Here is a 21,694-nt window from a genome sequence, read left to right as displayed (position 1 = left end):
AAAGAAGAGTAGTTTACTTTTCCAGATGCAATCATTTATTTGATTCTGAGGCTTGCTGCTACCCATCTTTCCTAACACTAAGAGACATTGTTATTTTTCATATTTCTGGCGTCAGTTTATCACGCAGCTAAGGTTTGACCCCCAGGTATTCAATCAGTTTTAATTGCACACAGCAGCCGATAACTGACAAAACAAATGGAGACTTTAAAAAAACCCAAACAATCGCAGGTAGGATATTTAACTCTATCTCTTCCACAGCTGTTCTAAAGAATCGAGAAAGAGTAGCTAAAACGTGTATAACCTTGTTAATTTATTAATTCCATTGATTAGAGGTAGTTGATTTTTTCTTTTTTAAACAGGGGGAGGGTGAAGGCAGGAGTAGAAGAACATGACCTGGACGCTGGGACAGGGTGTGCCATCAGCAAGTTTGCAGGTGGTACAAAAGCGGCAGGAGTGGCTGATACATCAGAGGGGCATGCTGCCTTTCAGAGGGACCTCACCAGGCAGAAGAATTGGTCTGGCAGGAACCTCATGAAGTTCAACAAGGGGAAGTGCAAAGTCTAGCACCTGGGGAGGGATAACCCCAGGCCCCAGTACGTGCTGGTGGCCTACTGACTGGAAAGCACCTCTGCAGGGTGGAGAATGGAGTCTCCAGCTGTGGAGATACTCAAAACCCACCTGGATGTGGACCTTCACACCTGGCTCTAGGTGGCCCTGCTTGAGCAGGGCCCTTCCCACCTCTGCCATTTTGTGGTTCTGAGCACAGGCCCCAGAATTCCATAGAAGGGGAGGTGGAACCCTGCTTCTGAAATTCCAGTTCTGTTCTCTACCCATTATGTCCTGGTTATATTGTGCAAGTCTAAGAAGATTTATTACATGTGGAAAACAAAAAAAAAAAAAAACCCAAACCCTGCATTAATCTGTTGGCAAAGATGAAAATCAATGTCTAACACCTACTTCCCATTGGTTGATACAGCAGGTTGCCTCCTCATGTAGGATCAACTCCCAATTTGCAAGGTGTGTCTTCTCTGCTGCCCAAATGCTAACCCTCATGGACAGATGACAACTACTGTATACCCATGCAAGACTGACAGTTCATACATTAAAAAAAAGCCATTAATCACAGTTACCATAAGAAGCAAACAAAACCTGGAAAGAGCAGACTGCTTGCTGCTTAAGAGTTCATATGTAGAGCTGTAGTTTCTTAGTTTTCTCTTAAGCATCTCATCCTTCAAATTAGTTTTCGATTTCAAGTATACTGAAGTAGGTTCACACTGAGGCAGCACTGAGCAGTGTAATATGTTCTTTCAAATCTGTAAAGCTCGTATTTTCATACAAAAATTGCTGTGGAAGCATGCTGTAGGCATGTATATAAGCATGACATAAGGACATGATCCTTATGTCACTTAATAAAAAAGGCAGAAATAAGCTTATTTTCTTACCTTACAATTCATGTGACATATCTTACCTTAGAAATAAAAGGGGGAAAACAGAAGTATCAACAATGTGTTCTTGAATTTTTTTTTTTTCCCCAAATGCTTACGCTGAAAGCTGCTCATTTGCCATTTTATTGCACTAGACCATGATTCTGATTTCATCAGTCAGGAAACGTTCAGCACTTTACTCTTGCAGAACACACATTCTTCTGTGGCAGGAACAGAGTTACACAGTGTCCTGGTTTTGGCTGGGATAGAGTTAATTTTCTTCCCAGTAGCTGGTATAGTGCTGTGTTTTGGATTTAGGATGAGAATAATGTTGATAACACACTGATGTTTCAGTTGTTGCCAAGTAGTGCTTACACTAGTCAAGGGCTTTTCAGCTTCCCCTGCTCTGCCGACTGAGAAGGCTGGAGATGCACAAGAGGCTCTGAGGGGACATAGCTGGGACAGCTGACCCAAATTGGCCAAAGGGATATTCCACACCATATGACGTCATGCTCAGCATATGTATAAACTAGGGAATAGCTGGCTGGGCATTGGTCAGCAGGTGGTAGGCAATTGCATCATGCATCACTTGCTTTGCATATTCTTTTATTATTACTACTACTATTTTATTTCAATTATTAAACTGTTGTTATCTCAACCCATGAGTTTTCTCACTTTTGCTTTTCCGATTCTCTCCCCCATCCCACTGCAGGGGAGTGAGTGAGCTGCTGTGTGGTGCTTAGCTGCCTGCCGGGCTAAACCACGGCAGTCCTTTTTTGCACGCGTGGGGCTCAACAGGTTGAGATAACAGCAAATCTGACCAGAGTGCGTTAGAACAAAGTTGTTATAAACATTCATTATACTAGTTTGATAGTTGCTGGGCAAAATGTTGATTAATTTTCTCTCAAAGTTGTTGTGCTTGCTCTCAGGAGTTATGTAGCACCTTACTTGCGGCAGATGGTCGCTGTAGTGCTGTTTGTTTATCACTGCTGGAAGCTGGGTCAAGGTTATTGTTTTGCTGTACTTTGTAACACTGGCTTATGATATGATAAAATGGCTGGCTGTGAGACAAATTTGGTATTTGTACTCAGTATTGCCATCATCTCCATACTTTGGGAACCATCTGTCAGAAACTATTAATAATTACAATCTTTACCTTTTCTCCTCAGAGAGCCAATTTATAGGGGAGATGCCTTCCTTCACCTTTCCCTTCTCCTCCAGGCTAGTTACAATAGCTCTTGAGAATTTTGAATATCCTTGGGATGTTCAAACGGGCATGTTCCTGTTGCTCCTACTCCTGAATGTGCTTCAGGTCTTGTTTAAGCTTAAACAACTATTTAAGAATACCACCCAGAGACGTGCCTCGAGGCTGGATAGTTATGAGTGGCAGGGTATGTGGGATAGCATGGGCAAGTACCTAGGACAGTGGGCACCTCCAGTGTTTTGGAACTTCACAACTGAACAAGTGCAGAATCCTGAAAAACTAGTGAAATATTTGGAAAAAGTATGCTGTCACCCTGGCAACTCCAGAGAGACACAAATCACTGCATTGTGCTGGGGCCTGCCCCATGCCTACCGAGCCCTGCTCAACACTATTCAGTACCCTCAAGGGGAAGAGAAGGTCTCTGGATCTGATGACAAAACAACACGCACTGCAGCTACTCCAACCGCTGCGACAGGTGCGGTGGCTGAACCAGAGAACCAACCCGTGCCAGTATCAGTCGTCCCTATACACAAGAAGAAATCTTGGAAGCAAAAGTCAGCTCGTTTAGTAACGGATGATGAAAAAGCAAGGCCATCACGAGGAGAGGAAGAAGAAGAACTCAAACGAGATGGTAACCACCCCATCCCTATCCCTGAGTGAGCTGTGAGATATGTGGAAATATTTCAGCTGTCATCCAGGTGAGCCCATTGTCACCTGGCTGCTCCAATGCTGGGATAACAGGGCCAGTAACCTGGAATTAGAGGGTAAGGAAGCCAAGCAACTAGGATCCCTTTCTAGGGAAGGGGGCATTGACAAAGCGATTAGAAAAGGGGCAAAAGCCCTCAGCCTCTGGAGGCAGCTTCTCTCGGGCACGAAGGAAAAGTATCCCTTCAAGGAAGATGTTATATGTCACCCAGGCAAGTGGGCCACCATGGAGAGAGGTATCCAGTACCTGAGGGAATTAGTGGTGCTGGAGGCAATTTATAGTGACCTGGACAACAAGCACTTATCCAAAGATCCAGATGAAGTCCAGTGCACGCGACTCATGTGGCAGAAGTTTGTACAGAGCGCACCACCGTCATATGCCAACTCATTGGCAGTAATGACCTGGAAGGGTGGAGAGGCACAAATGGTGGATGAATTGGCTGGCCAGCTCTGGCAGTATGAAGAAAATCTCTCTTCCTCCCTCGCCTTGGCTGTGGAGAAACTGTCCTGGGAGTTCCAGCAACTCAAAGATGATATGTCCTACTCCCCACTTGTACAGACCAGTATCTCAGCGATTAGGAGTAAGCATTCCTCTGTTCAAGAGAGAGCATATAGAGGGTTACAGACCATGGGGTACCCTGTGGTTTTACCTGCGTGACCATGGAGATGACACACAGAAACATACACAACATGTTCATGTTATATATCTTGTAATGGCCTTTAACACCCACACCAGTGTTCACTGTTACTGTATAACACCCTTGAACAAATCACAGATTTCTCATATATAAAGTTTAATGAAAGACATAAGTAAAATCCAATTCCTGTTTTATAAATTAAATATCGTAATAAGGATATTTTCTTAAATCAGACTTGCATTTCAAATAAAACCTCAGCTACAAAGACCAATAAATACAGAGCTGCAAAGCAGAAAATTAAGTCAGTTTCAGTAAGGTATCTCTTCTTACAGCTACAAAACTGCATTGTCTCAACCTGAAGGTTCCCAACTTTTTGGAAACATTTCTATACTTTAAATTCCTCAAATGAACTACAATGCTAAAAAACATAACTCATCATCTTCTCATGAAAGATTCCTGGTTTTAAATTCTGGGTCCAACATCTCTTTTAGAAGTAAAATCTGTTATGGCACTGTGATAATGTCAATATAAAATACACTTTCCACTCCTCAAGGATGATGAAGTACATGCTAGTCTTACCCAGTCTCATTGGGGCTAGCAGACCTATAGGATGAGTCAAGCAGTAATACCGTGTGTCAAGTTTGTCCTATGGCAGCTTAAAGCAAGCCTGTGGGCACTGCTAGTTTCTGAAAGGGAATCTCACACCTCAGTAAGCAGCAATGCCAGCAGCACATCAACTACTGTGGTAGGCTGCAGTTCGGTATGCTTTACTGCTGCAGATTCATCAGTCCATTCCAGATGTAATGATTATGTCTCAATAAAGTTTATCACAGTGGCTCATTTCACATAGTCTGAAGCTGATAAACTCTTGAACCTTTTTTCAAAAGATAACCCTGATCATTTAGGGATCCAATAAAGCTTTCAAAATCAGATACCTGGGGAAAAAAAGAAAGACAAAAATAAATATCATATTGAAAGAATGACATTTTATCTGATGTAAAGCAACATAGACAGTTGGAAAGAACTTAGCGAAATAAAGTGAGCTAAGAATAGGTTAGTTTCCTTAGCAAATGGCTGACCTGCTAGGTAGGAGGTGGCATACAGTCAGTTGCACCCTTTTGTGCTTTACTTACACACTTTATTGCAGGCAGAAAGTATAGCGAGTAACCTATGTATAAAAATCTAAGTTCTGAAACAAAACTACTTACCAAAGAAAAGTCTGATTTCTACAGCTCTCACTGATTTCCAACTATTTGTTACAGGTGTAGAACTTTATATATAGAATATTTTTTGCCCATTCAAAGGGAAAATTAGAATTAATTGTATTAGCTATAGGTAGCTAGTTGCTGAATGAATGAATGATTGATCATGTGATAAGAGAGCTGGCAATAACATGTTCTGTCAGACAGGATTATGTATAGTCAACAGCTTCAGTCTCCAAACTTGTTCAGATATCTCGTTCCAGCAGGCCAGAGTAGGTTAACCAGGTAATACAAAAAAGAGCAATATTGCCCATAGTAAGTTCCATAAAGAGAAATTAATTGTCGCTACATCTACTTTTCACTCATTACACTTGAAATCCAGTTTTAAGTTTTAAATCTGCATTTAAAGCTTTTAATCATGAAGCAAAAAGTAGAATTAGCTATCGGTATTTTTGTTTGGCTGAAGTCCCTCCCAAGTACAGAATGCAAATCAATTACAGGATAAAACACATTTGTGGCCATCTGTCCTACATGATATTCCTATCAAGTTACAATATTAGGACACTTGAAGCAGGAATGAAAACCCAAAAGGCATATTTGGGCCAGAGAAGGCGAAGCAGAAACGTCACTGCACTGCTGAAATAGAACATGGACACCATGGCAGTCTGAATTTGGGGATTAAAATAGGCATGTCCCCTGGGGATGCAGAGGCAGTACTGAAACCAAAATTGCCTTTCACAAAACAAAGCAGAATCTTGTTAAGGACCGGCTTCAGAAACAGAACCAAGCCTTACTAGTGCAAGGAGTTGTTACTGTCAAACAGCTATAAGATTAGTGAAGCTTACAAACAAAAGCAATTCAGGAAGCATTCAGCCTAAAAGCAGCAAACACTGCTTATTTCTGTTCATTGCAGAGAGGCACAACAGATGTATCTTTTCCACTTCCCATTTTACAATAGATAATTTTGACTGGTCTTGCAGTTTGTTGTTGAAGAAATGCTTGATTTCCAAACTTACTCGTATTTGTAGCTCCTTCGCAATCTGTCGAAGCTGTTGCAAGTTAAAGAGATTGTTGTAAGTTCTCTCTGCAATACTGTTAAGGGCAGAAACAAATCTTTTTGCTTGTGACCGATTGCTCATCCCAGACCCATGCTGTGAACGTTCAAAGTCCAGTTTTCCGAACTCATCTGAGTAGGTTCCCAGCATGCTAAAAATATATTAAAAAAAGATCAACAGGAGGTAAAAGCAAGAATACATGAATTTCCTTCCTGAAACATAACTGCTTGAGAAAGCTTTCAGAAGCCCCATAGTGACTTTCTTACTAGGGGATGGTTTCCTATTTAGGGAACCTAAACTAAACATCTGTCCAAATCACTTTTGAACTTAAATTGTTCAACTGCAACAACAGAGTAATCACATAAGAGGAAAAACCTTTGAGCAGCACCTCACGTCTAAGTTACTGCACACTGGTATACATAACTGCTATGATGATACAACTCAAAGGCCTAAGGAATCATATTCAACTTAGGGCTGCTCTCAGTTTTTCAGGAAGAGCTAACAAATTTGAATATTAGTATCAAGGGGCCTAAACTTGATAAAGTAATTTCTTCATTGTGTTTGTGTATCTCTATTTTAAAAAAAGTTTTGAATGAATAGGACTGTGATGCTTTATTTATTTTTAAAGCAGTGTATATTACCTATATTTCATTATTTCTATTACGTCCTCAGCATCTTCCTTGGTAGATTTCTCCCTTAATTCCAGCCTTGATCGTGCCTTAAAACAAAACACAAAACCCCACAAAGGTATATTTAAGATACGTTACACCTGATGTGAAACAAGGCTACAATCACCCTACAACAAGCACAAATTTTAGGAGCAGAGATGGAACCTGAGCCTACAGGATTTAGAGGAATATTCCTCTACTGGTTTTTCCGATAGTGTTGGATCTCCTTCACACTCGCATTACTAGGCTATGGCTTCAAGTTTATTTGCTTTTTTAACAGCGTATTCTTGGGAAGCAGCAGATCACAAATAGTGTTATTAAGGCATAGTGTTAGGGAAAACAGTAGCAGTTTAAGTTCAAGATGGGCAGCAGCTTGTACCTGCCCGCACCTACTTTTTCTCTTTTTGTGAGAATGTGATAGATTCTCTTTCCACCCCCTCAAGGGTGTTTTACTTTATAAGAGGCTTTAAGCAACAGTAGCCCTTAAGCATTTGTAAGTCTCTTACATTCTGACTTTTTTTTTTTTAAGCACAAAAAAAAAAACCATAGCCATGAAGAAGCTGTCAAAAATATTATAGGATATCAGTAGTAGTTTAGGAATAGTCTCTTTGCTTTCAGTCCCTTAGGTATTACATCTTGCATTTACCTCCGTAAGTCGAATGAGTGACTCGAGCTGCCTCGTGGTGATTGGTGTGCTGTCTCCTCCTTGGTTCTGTTTCCGGAGCTCAAGGTAGAATTCCTGGAGGACCTGAGCAGCTTCTGGAGATAAATTTGGGTGAACATACTGCCGAGCATATCCAATGTACTTCCTCAGCAGCTGATGTGGAATGGCATCAAAGTTTTCGCCTGGTAAGATCTAACCCAATTACAAAGAGCTTAGATTTCTGTCTGTCAGAACCCTATACAATACAAATTTTAACATAAAATCTTCATCTTCTATACTTTATCTGGTGAAATCTTCACTGCAAGGTCTTTAGGGCTTCATATATGAACTGTGTACTTAAAAAGTCCATACACTATGCTTAGACATGAAATTAAACACACTTGGCCATTTCAGAAAAAGCAGCTGAAGCTTCTCATTTGCAAGGATAAGAAGTGCCAAATATGATTTAACTATATCAAGAATTCTTTCTCAAAAAGAGAAAATCCAATTTCCTAATTGTTGTAAGATATATCTCGACAGAAGATTAAACCATCACTGTTGACATCCTATTTCCAAAAGTGTGGCAGCTCCAGTAGGGGATGTTCCTCCCAAGACCTGGCATTTGACAATATCAGCCCTCAAACTGATCACTTAAGTTTAATAAGAAATATCCTTCCTCTCCTATAATCCACAAGTCTGTCACAAGTTGCAGATGCCCAAGGATTTGTTTACACACTGCTTTATTTGGATTCAATACTTAACAGCACATCGTGTTATATCAAATTATTATATCCACTCTAGTTCTGTAGCTCTTTATTGAAATCTAACAGCAAATTTGCTTTAGAGTATCTCATGCAAAGTGTCTTCTCACTACTGCAACTGAAAAAAAAACCCAGCTCAGCTAATAAATTCTCTTCTGTGTGGAGATTAAGATGGCTTGAGACACATCTTTAGCAGCTCCAGCAGGATGGGTAATGTTAGCTACAACAGGCAATTGGTAGAAACTGGTAGCTGGAGCCTTAAATGCTTCCTCTTTAATTCGGAGCCAATTATCAAGAGAAGAATGGGAGCAGGAGACTGAGGACATCCAGCAGGTCAGAGTTGCCAGGTCCCAATGCAAGGAACACCACAGGAAGGGGCATAGCAACAGTCACAGGACAAGTCCTACCTTTAGTCTTTCAAGCAGTGGTTGATCTGAAACAACTTCAAGAACAGAGCGATCCTGCGTGTTGGTATGAGTCACAACACCACTGCTGCGTGCTGCCTGCTTTCCAGCTCGGATTGCCATCACATGCTCAGACAGCAAGTGATCGTGATCTTCGTTTGGGGTGTCCAGCAAAATGAAAACTAAATCAAATCTCGACAATAAAGCACTCCCCATTCTAGAGTAAAGACAAGAAAACCACACAACACTCATAAAAAAGTGGAAAAATTACAGCAACTCTGCTCCACTTCAAAGACACTTTAAAAATCCTGTCCCATTCATTCAGAATAAAGTAGAACAACAATTTCTCTCTCAAAAGCCACAAAAAATTTTTACAGTAAGTTTGTGTTCAAGCTCCAGGAAACTAGAAAGCAATTACATACAAACTACAAGACTGTCAGCAGCACCTGTTCCTGAATGTGAACTAGATCAGCAGCATTTCAGAAAGTGCTCACTTTAAGTTCTCAGACACTGTTTTGGCTTTGTTATAATGTCCTCCAACTGGGTTTGCTGCAGCAACAATAGATGTCCGAGCTGGCAAACTGCAAACAATGCCAGCCTTGGCAAGGCTGATACTTTGCTGCTCCATGGCTTCCAACAAAGCCTGATGCTGGTTTCCCATCTTATCAAATTCATCTATTCCACAAATACCTGGAAGCAATTAACACAAGACAAAGACTTATTAGAAAACACATTAACTGATGGACAAGTGTATGCTACAATGCAGTGCTGATTGTACAATCTGATAGATTTTATGTTACAATCTATCAGAAGTCCAACCAAATGTCTTAGGAGACATTGGACCAAGTCTCCATTTCAGGAAGGTTTGTCTTCATTTCGTGCTGCTGCAGCTGAACCATTGTGAAGTTGGCCTGGCTCGCAGAAACAGTGTCTTCATTACACATTAAGATGACAAAACAAGCTTTTTAAAAATAGAAATAGACACCAAATCTCATAAGCCAGCTATTTTTTTAAAAACAGTAAGGATCCAGTAGCTGCCATTAAGTCAGAGATTTCTCAACAAGGAAATCCTAGTTCTTTGACACATTAAGTAAGGCTGGTATGTGAATTGCAGAACTCCAGTTTTCTACATATCCTAAGCCCTAAGAAAGCAGGAACCACCTCCAGAGAAGTCACTGGAGGAACTCAGAACTTCCGAAGGCGTGGAAAGCCAATATCACACTTCAAATTTACATTTTTAGTCCACAATTACGCAAGCACTGTAGTTAACCCTAGACTTAGCAGCACACCCCCCCCCATCCATGTTTGTTCATACAAAACCTGTATTACCTTGATCTCCAAGCACTAAAGCACCAGCTTCCAAGGCAAAATCTCCAGAAGCACCATCTCTAGACAGTGTAACAGTCAGGCCAGAGCTGGTGGAAGTATTACCACAAACATACACACCTCGAGGAGCAACGTTACACACTGCCTAGAAGAAAAAGAAATACTTTTTCCCTCCCCAAGGTGAAGAATTTGATAAGCCTTATTCTAGAGAAACAATTCAAAGCAAACCCAAGTTTATTTCTTTCTACTTAACATGGCCCAACAGTAAAGTTATAACTCCTTGCAACCCCAAGAGACATACTTCTGCAAAACAGTAGAAATAACTTTGGTCACAATACTTGTCCACAGCCATGTCTACATGTTATCAAAACTACTAGGACTTTAATGAAATATAGTATATTGAAATATACTATATCGTGCCCATAGTATATTGAATTAGTATATAGTCTATTTCATTATAGTATATTGAAATATACTATTAAATAAAGTATATTGAAATGCTTGGGGACATGCTGTCCATCACAGAATTGCAGATATATAGTTTCTGTATCTTCAGACCCCAAGGTCTATTTAGACTGACATCTTGTCTGAGTGCCCAACACAAGCTGCTTCAAAGAAAGCATGCATAGTTCTCCCCAAAACTAGGGGATGAAGGACAGTCCTGTCCATGCCTCTAGTATCCAGAAAGCAGCTTACAATTTGAAATATTAACTAGAAAAGCAAAGCATAGTAAGCTTGAAGAAATTTTACATAGACTGGCAAAACACAGATGTGTTGCAGTTAAATTTGCCTAGAATACAGTCACCATAATGGGATTTTCCCAGTAAACCTCTATAGTTACTGGTGCCTCTATTTCATTTAAAAGATGACACCAAAAGCATATTTGTTCAGTACCAGATATGGGACAGGCACTGAGTATTGAATAAAAAAAAAAAATCCAACCAAACAAAAAAACCTGGCTCCTACACAGCTTTGGTTTTCTCCTTGGGATTTTTTTTTCTGTGACAGTGATGACCGAGAGGAGCCTCGTCTCGGGGTCTTACCTGAGGAACAGATTACTAACTTTTCTTGAATGGAATTCCATTATTTAGTAACGACGTGAAAAAACAAGTCATCTATTGTATGCTAGAGTTCCCATTCAGTGAAAAAATAATTTAAAAATTTGTTTGCCAAGATGCTTGCATACAAATCCATCACTAAGTTATTGCAAGTCATACCCTAACATAACATGTCCACATTAGGAAGACTCAGACTTTTCAAATGAGGTATGCAATGATGCAGGTCTAGGTGAACTCTGTCCCTCTTTCACTTCACAGTAACCATGGGAAAAGAGATGGAACTTTAAAACCATTCAGTTTAAGATGAAAAGATTCTATTACTAGCTGATTTTGTCACAGTCATGCAGAAATGCCCACCAAGATTAAAACCCCAACACAGCAGCAGGTCCCTTTCCCAAAAAGCCGAGATCTGTGCTAGCAACATAGAAATAGGGTAAGAAAATGGAAGCAAACCTCACAGAAGGTGAGTGACATGGTATTTAAAGTTACATTAATTGCAAGAATGTACTTATTTTATTTGACAATGGATCAGCTAAATGAAGATATATCTGCTTTGGTAAGTGTTTTAACAGGCTTGATCCCTTCTGCAAGGCTCCCTGGAAGGAGAGAACAGCAGGGGGCCCCTCTGGGTACTATCCTATATTTGAGGCATCCTACATGAAAAGATAGCTCCAGCCAGCTCAAGCAAATCTTTGGTCTTATCACAGCTATCCTACCTTGCTTACAAGAAGTCAAGATAGCAAGGAGTTAGAGAAAAATACAATCAGACAATAGAAATAAATCAACCCATACTTGCAACATTTGACTTTTTCCTAATCCTGGATCTCCAACGACCAGAACATGTGGATCTCCTCGCACTGGGATTCTGTTCTTGTCATCTACAAACTTCTGACATCCTCCAAATAATGCCAGGGCCAAACCTGCCTTTACAATCTGTAGTGGTACATACCAACACTAATAAGTATTTGGTCATGGTGACCAATACTGACAGCTCCCTAGAATCGGCTGTAATAACCCTTTCCTTCTGGATGGCTGAACTTAAGGGTGTAAGACTGCCACCTCCTTGTCACTGAAAGTGACTTGAGTTAGTCACCTGTAAATACAGTCCCTGCCCCTTCCCCCCACCCCAGATAAGCTTTATAAATCCTTTAGAGTTTACTGTGGCATAAACATTTCAAACTGAAGTTGCAAGCAGAGCTGTTAAATTACTTACCTCATGGCCATAGATTGCAGGACAGAGAGAGCTGAAAAACAAAGAACACTAACATAAGGGGAATATAAATCTTGTATTACTATTAAATAATCACTTGTTCTGTCTCTCTTGTCATACAATACCTCTGTAAACATTTAAAACTTTTGGTTAGCTGTTGCTGAATTTCTAACAGAATCAGTTTAAATCCTCAGCATCAAATTTCTTGAAATTTTCAGATAACCAGATATGCTTGAAATAAGAAAAGCCTTTCATCTGAGTTCACACAAACACAGAGAACAACCAGTTTCCCAGTGGTTTCTGCACCCGTTCTTATCTTAATCAAGTAACCAGCTGTAACCCTCCTTTTAACAGTGCTATTTTCCATGTTCTTTGACTCCACTGGGAGGACCCCAGGGACACTTCCAACTAGAAGGGTACTTCTTGGTCTGAACTGAGGGTCTTTCACAGCCTCTGCTCCGTTCTCACACCTCTTTCCTCTGCTGTAGAAAAGCAGAGCAGAGAACAAAATAGTGCTTGTGAGTTGAATTTGCTCAGTGAGGAGCAAAATTAATTAATTGGGTTTTTTTACCCATGGCTTTCTGTCTCAGGGTTGAACTGACACACTCCTAACTTCCCTGAATCCTTAAATCCCTCCCAGAGTCCTAACATCCCCATTGCAATACTTTCACTTCCTCCGAAGCCCCTTGCCCATTAAAGTTTGTTAAATCTCTGTGGTATGTATTGCACAAGCCTTAGACATTTCATAGGTTTAACATTAGCTGTCACATTTGTCTGAAGCTGGTCACGCTGATTCAGAAGTCTAATCCTAGATCTGACACAACTTACTTCACGATGAGCCTGAACAGATTTTCCTCAGCTTGAATTTCTTGAACAGCATAGAGGTCTTTAAGTGAAAACTCCATGAACGATCTTTGAAAAGTCTCATCATCAAAATTCTTTGGTTTCTGTCCTTTACTGTTGCTGACAGAATTTGCCTCAATGTACAACAAGAACATACACTTGTCATTCTTATTTTTAGAAGCTCCTGTTAGAAAAATTGAGAAAGGATGAAGGAATATTTTTTTATATCATTAAATACTGATGTTATTTAGAAATGGCATAGGGCAATTAAGTACATTAATATTAAGTACAGTCATGTGCAAAGTGTTCGTATTTAGGTAATTGAACATCTAAGTTTTCAAAAATTGATGCAAAGTAAGCGAGTTTCTAGTGATATTTGTTCTTTAAGTTCCCTCCATTTAGGTACACAATAAAATATTTTGCTGGATTAGGAGGGTATATGTGTATAGAGAGAATTTTCCCCCAGAATAAATGAAGTTTTCCAGGAATTTTAAATTATTCTAGTCAAATAATTTGAATATAAAATGTTTCCACTCAATATTTAGAGGAAAAAAACCCATAGTGCAGAAGAATTAAACATGTAGCTTAATAATTAAACATTTTCTATATCCCCCAATGATTACTGACCAGAGAATGTGGTCTCACAGTAAATCAGTACTGCAGTTCTCTGCCATATATTCTATTACAGCCTCACTTTGGGGGGAGGGGGGGGAAGACAACTCTCAGAGAGACTTTAGGAAATAAGGATGTCCCCCTTACATTAGTGGTTCAGAGAAGGCTTTCCTATCAGCTGACATATTGAAACATCAGACATCAGACTGGCACTTCAGATTCAGGACCAGAGTTGTGTATAGACCGGTGGGTTGCAAAACCCCCTCTCTATCAGTGGACGTTAGAGACGGCGCTCCTCTTGGACAGCACTGCTTCTGGCTTTTTCAAAATAACTCCTCATTATAAAACTTCAGCAACTTCTGAAGAAATATACACTTGATGCGTTTACAACTTTGAGAGCTCAGATTAAGGGGGATGGCTGTTCTTGTTTGTGTGTAATCACTATAAAAATCTCAACCCTAGGAAAAAGGTGTTCTCAAATGATGTATTTTACCTTCCTCAGTGCTCAACACCTTTACTATCCCTGTAATTGTGACCATATCTCCTGGGACACAGCTGTCCACAAGATCTTGAACCAGCTCACATTCGATTGTGCGAGGGATTCGGCCTGCTTCTCGCTGATCATCTGACATGAGCTCCTGCACCCTGCAAAACACGAGGTGAGAGTACACTCCATGCATAACACTTCCAATTCAATTACAGCATACAAGCTGCATTACTGCAGCTGTGTGCTTCCAACCAATCCTTTCCAAACTGAGAAGGGAGACCACAGAAATGCCCTGATAAACACTAGGAACAGCAGTGCTGAATTTGGATAAACAGACTTTTTCAGCTCAGACTTTAATAAATGGGTGTATATTACGCATAAACCCAGAAAGACAATAACTATGAACTCCAGAAATAATAATCAATGTTGAAATTCAGATCTTCTAGCACCGATGAGCATGTTCATGTAGAAATAAATACAGTACGTGAAATAAGATGGACCTCATATACAAAAACTAAGAGGTCAGACATTGTAGCCCTGATGAATGCTTAATTGGCATTTTAACCCTAGCAAAGCCCAAGAAATTCCTCAGACCATAACAAGAACAGTAGCTCACTCTTTGTATAGTTGTGAAAGACTCACAACTAACAAGTTCTTTAAAAGGTTCCAGTTTTGGCTCTGCACTTAGAGCTCTGATAGCTTTCCTTGAAGCTCAGTTTCAAGCTTTTCTTAAGAAGCTGCAGTAAACAGCACCCTCTAGAGCTGCTGACAAGAATGTCAGCACTATTTTTTTTAATGAATTTTTAAATGACTTATTACAGGATGTTAATTAAAAAACCCAACATATTTAGATGTCATTTGGCACAATAAGACTTTTGATACAGAGCACGTGAACTTACAGAATCTGAATGTAAGAAGTGGGAAAAAGTAAGCAGAGTCCTGTTTTTTCCAAGCTGACACCCTTACTGCAGTAAGCTAACGGGATAGACAAGAAACAACACAAACTCTTCTGAACGTATATTATGGGGCAATAGTAGGATGGTCATAGCTCTGATAGCGCATAGTAGGATGGAAGCAATGAAAACCAGATCCACCATCCACCTTTCTACACTTTAACATTCTTAGTTTCTGTAGAAAGAGTAACTTGTTCCCCCATACCAAAGGTCTCAAATTTTAGGCATACCTACTTGCTGATTAGACATAGGAAGTAGATGAATGGGCAGGCACAGCACTATTTCCTTCTACTGAGTGTACCTTAAGGACTAGGGGATACAATCAATATCACTTCAAACTAAGATTTTTAACCCTCAAATCTACTTTCATTTCATTCAAGTCAACTGTCACAGCTGACCAATGTAATTTAATAGGACTTTTCTAGCCGACTTATAGCTCATTAAAAGGAATCATTAAATAACGAATGCAACAAGAAACAATCGAGAAAAGCTGCGAAGAGCACAAACTGAACATTTCTCAAAGAACTTGGTCATGGCAGGAGGAATTTCCAAGAAGCTATTACATTGGGTAGGTTTAACATACAAAGAATACTAGTGCTCGGACAAAACAACCACTTTGCAATACAAAATTTGAAGAGTGCTTGCTGCAAAAGAGTAAGATTATTAAAGTTACAGTGTAACATGGAATGAGCCATCCTGTCACTTTTTGACTACCCTGTTGCATTACATTTTTGTGCAGAAGGGAAGAGATGCTTACTTAACAGACTGCCAGTCCACTGTAGTGGTTAAAGGAGAGCTTCTGTCAGCTGTGAAGGACCGACCACGGCACTCAGGAACAAGGCACTGGAACAATAGTAATTCTAATTCACTCTCAACCTTTTTTGAAAATCATAATTTGAAATTGCTTTATTTGTTTTAAAAAAAAAAAAAGCAAACCAATGTAATTTATTAACACCATTTCAGGAAAAAAGCTAGTTAAGTTAGGGCTACAAATTAGCACATACATAATTAATCAAGAGCTATCAAGCACAGACACCTGAACCCTGACTCATAGTTATTACAGCAAATACAGTTGAACTGTATGATCCCCTTGGTGAACCAGTTTGAGTTTTTGGGGGTTTGGGGGCAGGGGGGTAGTGGGTGGGGTTTTGTGGGTTTTTTGTTTGTTTGTTTGGTTGTTTTTTGTTGTTGGGGGGGCTGGGTTTTTTTGTTTGGTTGGTTTTTGTTTGTGTTTTTTTAAATACTTGTAGATGATCCAGAGGAGATAGTTTTTTCACTTGAGCACAGCAGGTAACATAAAATGACTGAGCACTGTCCTAAATGAAATTAAAACAAAAAGTTCTAAGTGAAACCCACCAAAAAAAACCCAAATCTAACTATAGAAAACAATTGCAGCGAGGTGGAGGAGGCTTTTTAATCATAACTGGTGAAACAGAACTAAAGAAATTTTTTTCTAGATTAGAGGGAGTTTCTATATATTGGTTTTGTTTCAGCAGGATACAATTTTTTTCAAATAACAAGGTTATGCAGTACTATATGTTGCATGGTAAGTTTAGTTTTCTTCTAATGTGTCAGTTGTTTAACCTAGCTTTAAATATCAGATTTTTTTTTTTTAATACCAGTGGTGTTGCTTTTTTTCAAATCACTACAGATAAGGGAAAAGTATGATGTTAGATGGTTTTAACTTACCTTAGCTGGAAGCGTATACTTTCCATCAGGTAGAGGAACACTCTGAACATCTCCACATGTGCCACATAGAAAAGCTAGCTTAGTGCAGAGAGGCTTAATATTACTGACACGCACAACAGTACCACGCAAGGCAATATATTTTCCATAGCAGTTGGCCCGGACGTTTTTCAGCTGAGTTAGCGGATCATAGTTGTACACTCTACACAAAAGTTAAGCGTTAACATTTTGAAAGCTTACCATACTTAAATGCATAACTAAAAAAAAAAAAAAAAAACCCCAACAAAAACCCACCAAAACAAAACACAAACTAACCCAAACAAACAGAAATCCCCACACACACCTCCACACAATGTTTACACACCAATTATTAACAGTAATCCAGAGCAATGATTAGAAAGATTTTGTCTGCGGACCCATGGCATAGTCTTCAATTCCTGTTCTAGAAAGCAGCATAACATTTAACATTCCTCAGGTGTATATACCTCAACAGCTGTACACTTTGTGTATGTAGTGACACCTCGCTCCTGTAAACAACTGAGACTAGTGATACAGCAGAAATTACTTTATAGCCATCTATAATAGTCTCTTTGAATTATTTCGGATTAAGACCAGAGTTTAGACTTGTGACACAAAAGGATCAAAGATGTATTATGCCTATGCTCCAAAAGGAGGAATGAGTTTTCGTGTTTCAAGGACATAAGAACCTGTCATCAGATACAACATGCTGCACCTTGTTAAGGACAACAAAGAATACCTAGCCAAATAATTCAGAATAACAAACTTTAAACAGAATCATTTATCATAGAATGGACCTCATGAGACTGTCTAGTCCAACCCCCCTGGTTCAAGCAGGGTCACCTAGAGCAGGTTGCCCAGGTACTTGTCCAGTTCAGGTTTGAATATGTTCGTGGACAGAGACTACGCAACCTCTCTCACTGTAAAATAGCGTTTTCTTGTGTTCACATGGAATTTTAAAAACATGGTGTTTTAATTTGTACCCACTGTCCCTTATCTTGTCACTGGGCACCAATGAAGAGAGTCTGGATCCTGAAATCCAGGGTTTTCCCTTGCTCCCTCCACTTAGGACCCTGAACACCACCATCTCATCATTCAGCCCTGCCTATGGCTGCAGAAACATTTTAGGAGCATATTTTATTGCCTTATTGAATACTTTCCTCTACAGGATAATGGTCCATAACTGTCTCTTAGAATTTGAGAGCTTGGATATACTTTTTCTGGCCACAGGTTTTTCCTAAACACATTCTACTGTGTAATTAAAAGGGTACAGTTTTTCAATAATGCAAAACTTAAAAATATATCGTAGTGTGGCAAACCCCCAAATTAAATCCACCTGCCATGCTGCTTTCCCATACCAAACCAGCACCACCAGGAGAAAAAGAACCAACCAGACCCAAATAGGGCTTATACTCCCAGTCCCCCTCAGACTCTTGAAGTCTGAGATGCCATTATTTCTGACAAAGAAAAAAAGAAATCATGCTAAGGGCTTGTTTCATTAAGAACTCAAAGGAAGTCTCATTTTTAAAATAACAGTAATCACGATTCTTGTAAGTACATGCTTGTTCAGAATTAGTGTAAACTCAGCTTCTTCTTTTCAAATTAAAGTTTAATTAATTAGAATTAATATTCTTGAGACTTTCTACTAGTAATCCTTTAATAGATTTAAGCTAGTATGAAATAACACATCCTCATACACCACTTCAAAACATCCATACAACGAATAATAAATATTACCAGTTGTAGTTTAGGTCTACACCCTCCAAATCAACTTCTTTACAAAGACAAGCCTTTTGCTAACAAAAGGCTAGATTATATGCCTTCCCAACTTCTCCAGTAAACTGCAGAAATTTAAATACATTTCTCTGTTTTTAATCAATACGTGTTTCACAGAATAGTTGTTCTACTTATAAGTTACTTTTCTATTTATAAGCCTTTCTAGTTATAAGCTATTTGTTCAGCTTATAAGCAGGTTTCATTTTGCTTTTGTCTTCACAACAACGGTTTAGCCTTTGTCATGGTGAAGAAAAAAAGCAAAATGTACACTGTTTTTCTGGAAATAGCTTCACAGAGTCAAGTCTCTCAATAAAATAAATATGTAAGCCTTCAGCACCATGCATGGACACTGACAACCATTAGAGAAGAGGCAAATAGAGCCTCCTGAAAACAAAACAAAGACTCAACACCCATTACCTAGCATGAATGAGAGGCACGTTTATTATAGGTTCTCCGTCAAGTGGTAATCCTTCCTGCACCTGCAGCTCTGCAGCATGCCTTTCAAGGTCCTTCGTCAGCACCTAGACAGAAGAGAAAGGCAGACACAAATGTAATATGGATTCAATTTGCTATTGAGTTTGATTACCATCCCTTATTAGAGCCACTGCTGAAGTCTAGAGCCTTCTGCTGTCCAGTGACCCCCACTAAACAGTGGTTTTCTGCTTCTGAGCAGTTTTAAGCTTCATTTTAAGTGGAATTTAAAATCAACATATTTGTTGTCTTTGTTTCTTTAATTAAAAAAAAAGAAAAAGAATGTATACAGTAATCTTTAATGCTGGTCAATGTGTGGAGTTTTGTTTGACTAAAGCATAAACATCTGAGAACTTGCCTGGCAACAAGCAGTGAATTGCTACTTTAAGAGACATTCAACAGAGCCAGGAATTCTTGAATCTGCTCACCATTCACCCACCAGAGCCAGGGTTCTGCTGCATGAGGTGGGACACACAGCACAGGTAACTCACAGTGTATTTACAAAAAAACAAACCAGGGATTAGAACTCCCAATAGGGAGTAACATAAGTGTTAGAACTACACTTAGTTTTAGTCAACTGCTTTGATGATGAATAAGAGAAATGCACCAAGACTAAAACATTTTCAAAACATTATTTTGTAGGCCATACAGACATGGTGGAGAGATGGAAGAGTTTAAGTTTTGAATAAACAGTAAATTTCTGTAAGACAGAAAAACAGAGATTTGGGTTTTATAACATAATTACCTTTAAGTCCCACTGATTCTTTGTGAGGGTTATTCTATGTATTAGAACATAGTATTTACCTGATGAATTGCCAGACCCATACAGTGCAGTATTTTCTGAGGCATATCCCTTAATTCAGTAGATATATTTGGTATTGATTTAGTTAATTCTCTGTCTTGTATCAGTTCCTTATAATCCACAAGAATACTTCCTTTTCTTTCTATTTCATCCTGTGAAACATTTTAAGTTATTAAATACACTTTAAATTATAAACACAACACATCCAAATCATGTCATAAACATTTCATATCTATGATGGAGATTATTTTTGATGGAGAAAATACATAAAATCTGTGATGTTATTGTATCAACAATAGGTTGTGGGAGGGAGGTGGGTTTTTTTGCCTTTACCTTATCATATAGCTCAATGCGTTGCATGAAAAACTTTTCAAAGGCTTGAGTCTTCTGGACAAAAGGTGACTTGTCAGCATAAGCTAATTAGAAACATGTTGCATTAATAATTGGCATAAATAATTAATTCCATTTCACAAAATAACAAACAAGCAATTTCTCTTCCATTATCTTTCTGCATTCCAAAACTGAGAAAGATGATAGAACTCTACAGCATCACAGTAATGTTCTGTTATAAGACCTGTTATAAAGCAGAACTTTGTCTAAGGTGATATAGGACAAGCACATAGGATCAAGAAAAGTACAGCAGAGGTATGTATATTCCAGTCTTTGACAGACTGCAGGTTTTATGTGGCTAATTGATAGGTTTAAGATATTTTACACTATTCAAGATTCCTTTCCAAGGTTTGGAGCCCGCAGAGATTACAGTATGCCGCAAGACCAAAATCTCTACTGCATTCATATTTTTATATAACAAATAGGAATTTCAGTTGCCTTCTGTTGAACTTATCCCCTCTACTTATAATCAGTTCTAGAAAAAATGGAATAAAATACTTGCTACATATAATTTGGGTCTAAAAATACCTTCAGAGAAATAAAGTTTCCAGCCTTTATAGGGAATATACTGATCCAACGTTGATTGAACTAGTCGAGATCTTACTACTGAAAAAAAAGAAAAAAAAACATTAAAACGGGGACTAAAACAATGTGGTTACTAAAACTTTGCAATTTTATTCTCAGTGATCCTTTAGAGCACCAGGAGGCAATCAGCTGTGGTCACCCAGTGCAAAGGTAGGTCAAACAAAAAAGGTTGTTCTGAAAGCATTACGGCTTCAGAAAACAGGGAGAAGCACAGGAGCTGGCTCACCAGATTCGGGCATTCTTTTCCAGTCTCCTTTCTGTCCTCTGCCTCGCCATCCGCCTCGCCATCCACCTCGCCACCCCTGAAAGCCTCTTCCCCGGGCGCATCCCCTGCCTCTAAGGTCCCTACTCATCTCGCTCTGCAGACGTCAGTTTGGGGACGCGACAGCAAACTGAGCTAAAGAAATAAATTTTACCAGAAAATATTTAATTTAAATTAGGATTATTTGCCAGAGGGACCTCGCCTGCGGGGCTGGGAGTTAGGGCCCTGAGGTACCTCGAAGGCCCTGCGAAAGACCCGGCCTCCTTCTCCCCGCCACAGGGCCCGGGGAGGCAAAGAGGAACCCCGCTAAGCGGCCCCGCCACACGGCCCCGGCGATGAGGGGACGAAACAACGGCGCCAACCTCCCACAGCAACAGCCGCTGCTCGCGAGGGCTTTTATCCCGCGCAGGGCACCGTACCGCCGCGGGTCGCCTGAGGAGACGAGGAAACCTTTCTCCCCCTCAGCATTCTATTTTGGCGCCGATCCCTTACTTCCGGCTCCCCAGCCAAT

At 39.6% G+C, this 21,694-nt stretch overlaps 1 protein-coding gene across 2 annotated transcripts; it reads right to left on the bottom strand.

The window, feature by feature from the left end:
* Positions 1-4,069: 4,069 nt before the first annotated feature.
* On the bottom strand, positions 4,070-21,677 carry MCM8 (minichromosome maintenance 8 homologous recombination repair factor). Of its 2 annotated transcripts, XM_075496779.1 has the most exons (18): positions 21,148-21,676; positions 20,865-20,942; positions 20,280-20,362; positions 19,949-20,098; positions 19,091-19,194; positions 16,883-17,081; positions 15,951-16,036; positions 14,247-14,398; positions 13,127-13,325; positions 12,302-12,332; positions 11,881-12,021; positions 10,034-10,175; positions 9,199-9,394; positions 8,708-8,921; positions 7,543-7,752; positions 6,870-6,946; positions 6,190-6,379; positions 4,070-4,906 (listed from the first exon to the last, which is right to left on the bottom strand). In XM_075496779.1, the coding sequence occupies exons 1-18, from the start codon at positions 21,272-21,274 to the stop codon at positions 4,814-4,816; spliced, it is 2,472 nt and encodes an 823-aa protein (XP_075352894.1). In that variant the 5' UTR covers positions 21,275-21,676; the 3' UTR covers positions 4,070-4,813. The 2 variants fall into 2 exon arrangements, with proteins under 2 accessions (XP_075352894.1, XP_075352895.1); XM_075496780.1 differs by lacking the exons at positions 4,070-4,906; positions 6,870-6,946 and having other exon boundaries at positions 6,206-6,379; positions 21,148-21,677.
* Between the last annotated feature and the right edge of the window lie 17 nt (positions 21,678-21,694).

The sequence above is a fragment of the Mycteria americana genome, chromosome 3 (assembly GCF_035582795.1).
Source record: "Mycteria americana isolate JAX WOST 10 ecotype Jacksonville Zoo and Gardens chromosome 3, USCA_MyAme_1.0, whole genome shotgun sequence".
Taxonomy (NCBI): Eukaryota; Metazoa; Chordata; class Aves; order Ciconiiformes; family Ciconiidae; genus Mycteria; species Mycteria americana.
Note: the sequence above shows the minus strand (reverse complement) of the source record. Positions and strands in the feature narration are given on the sequence as shown.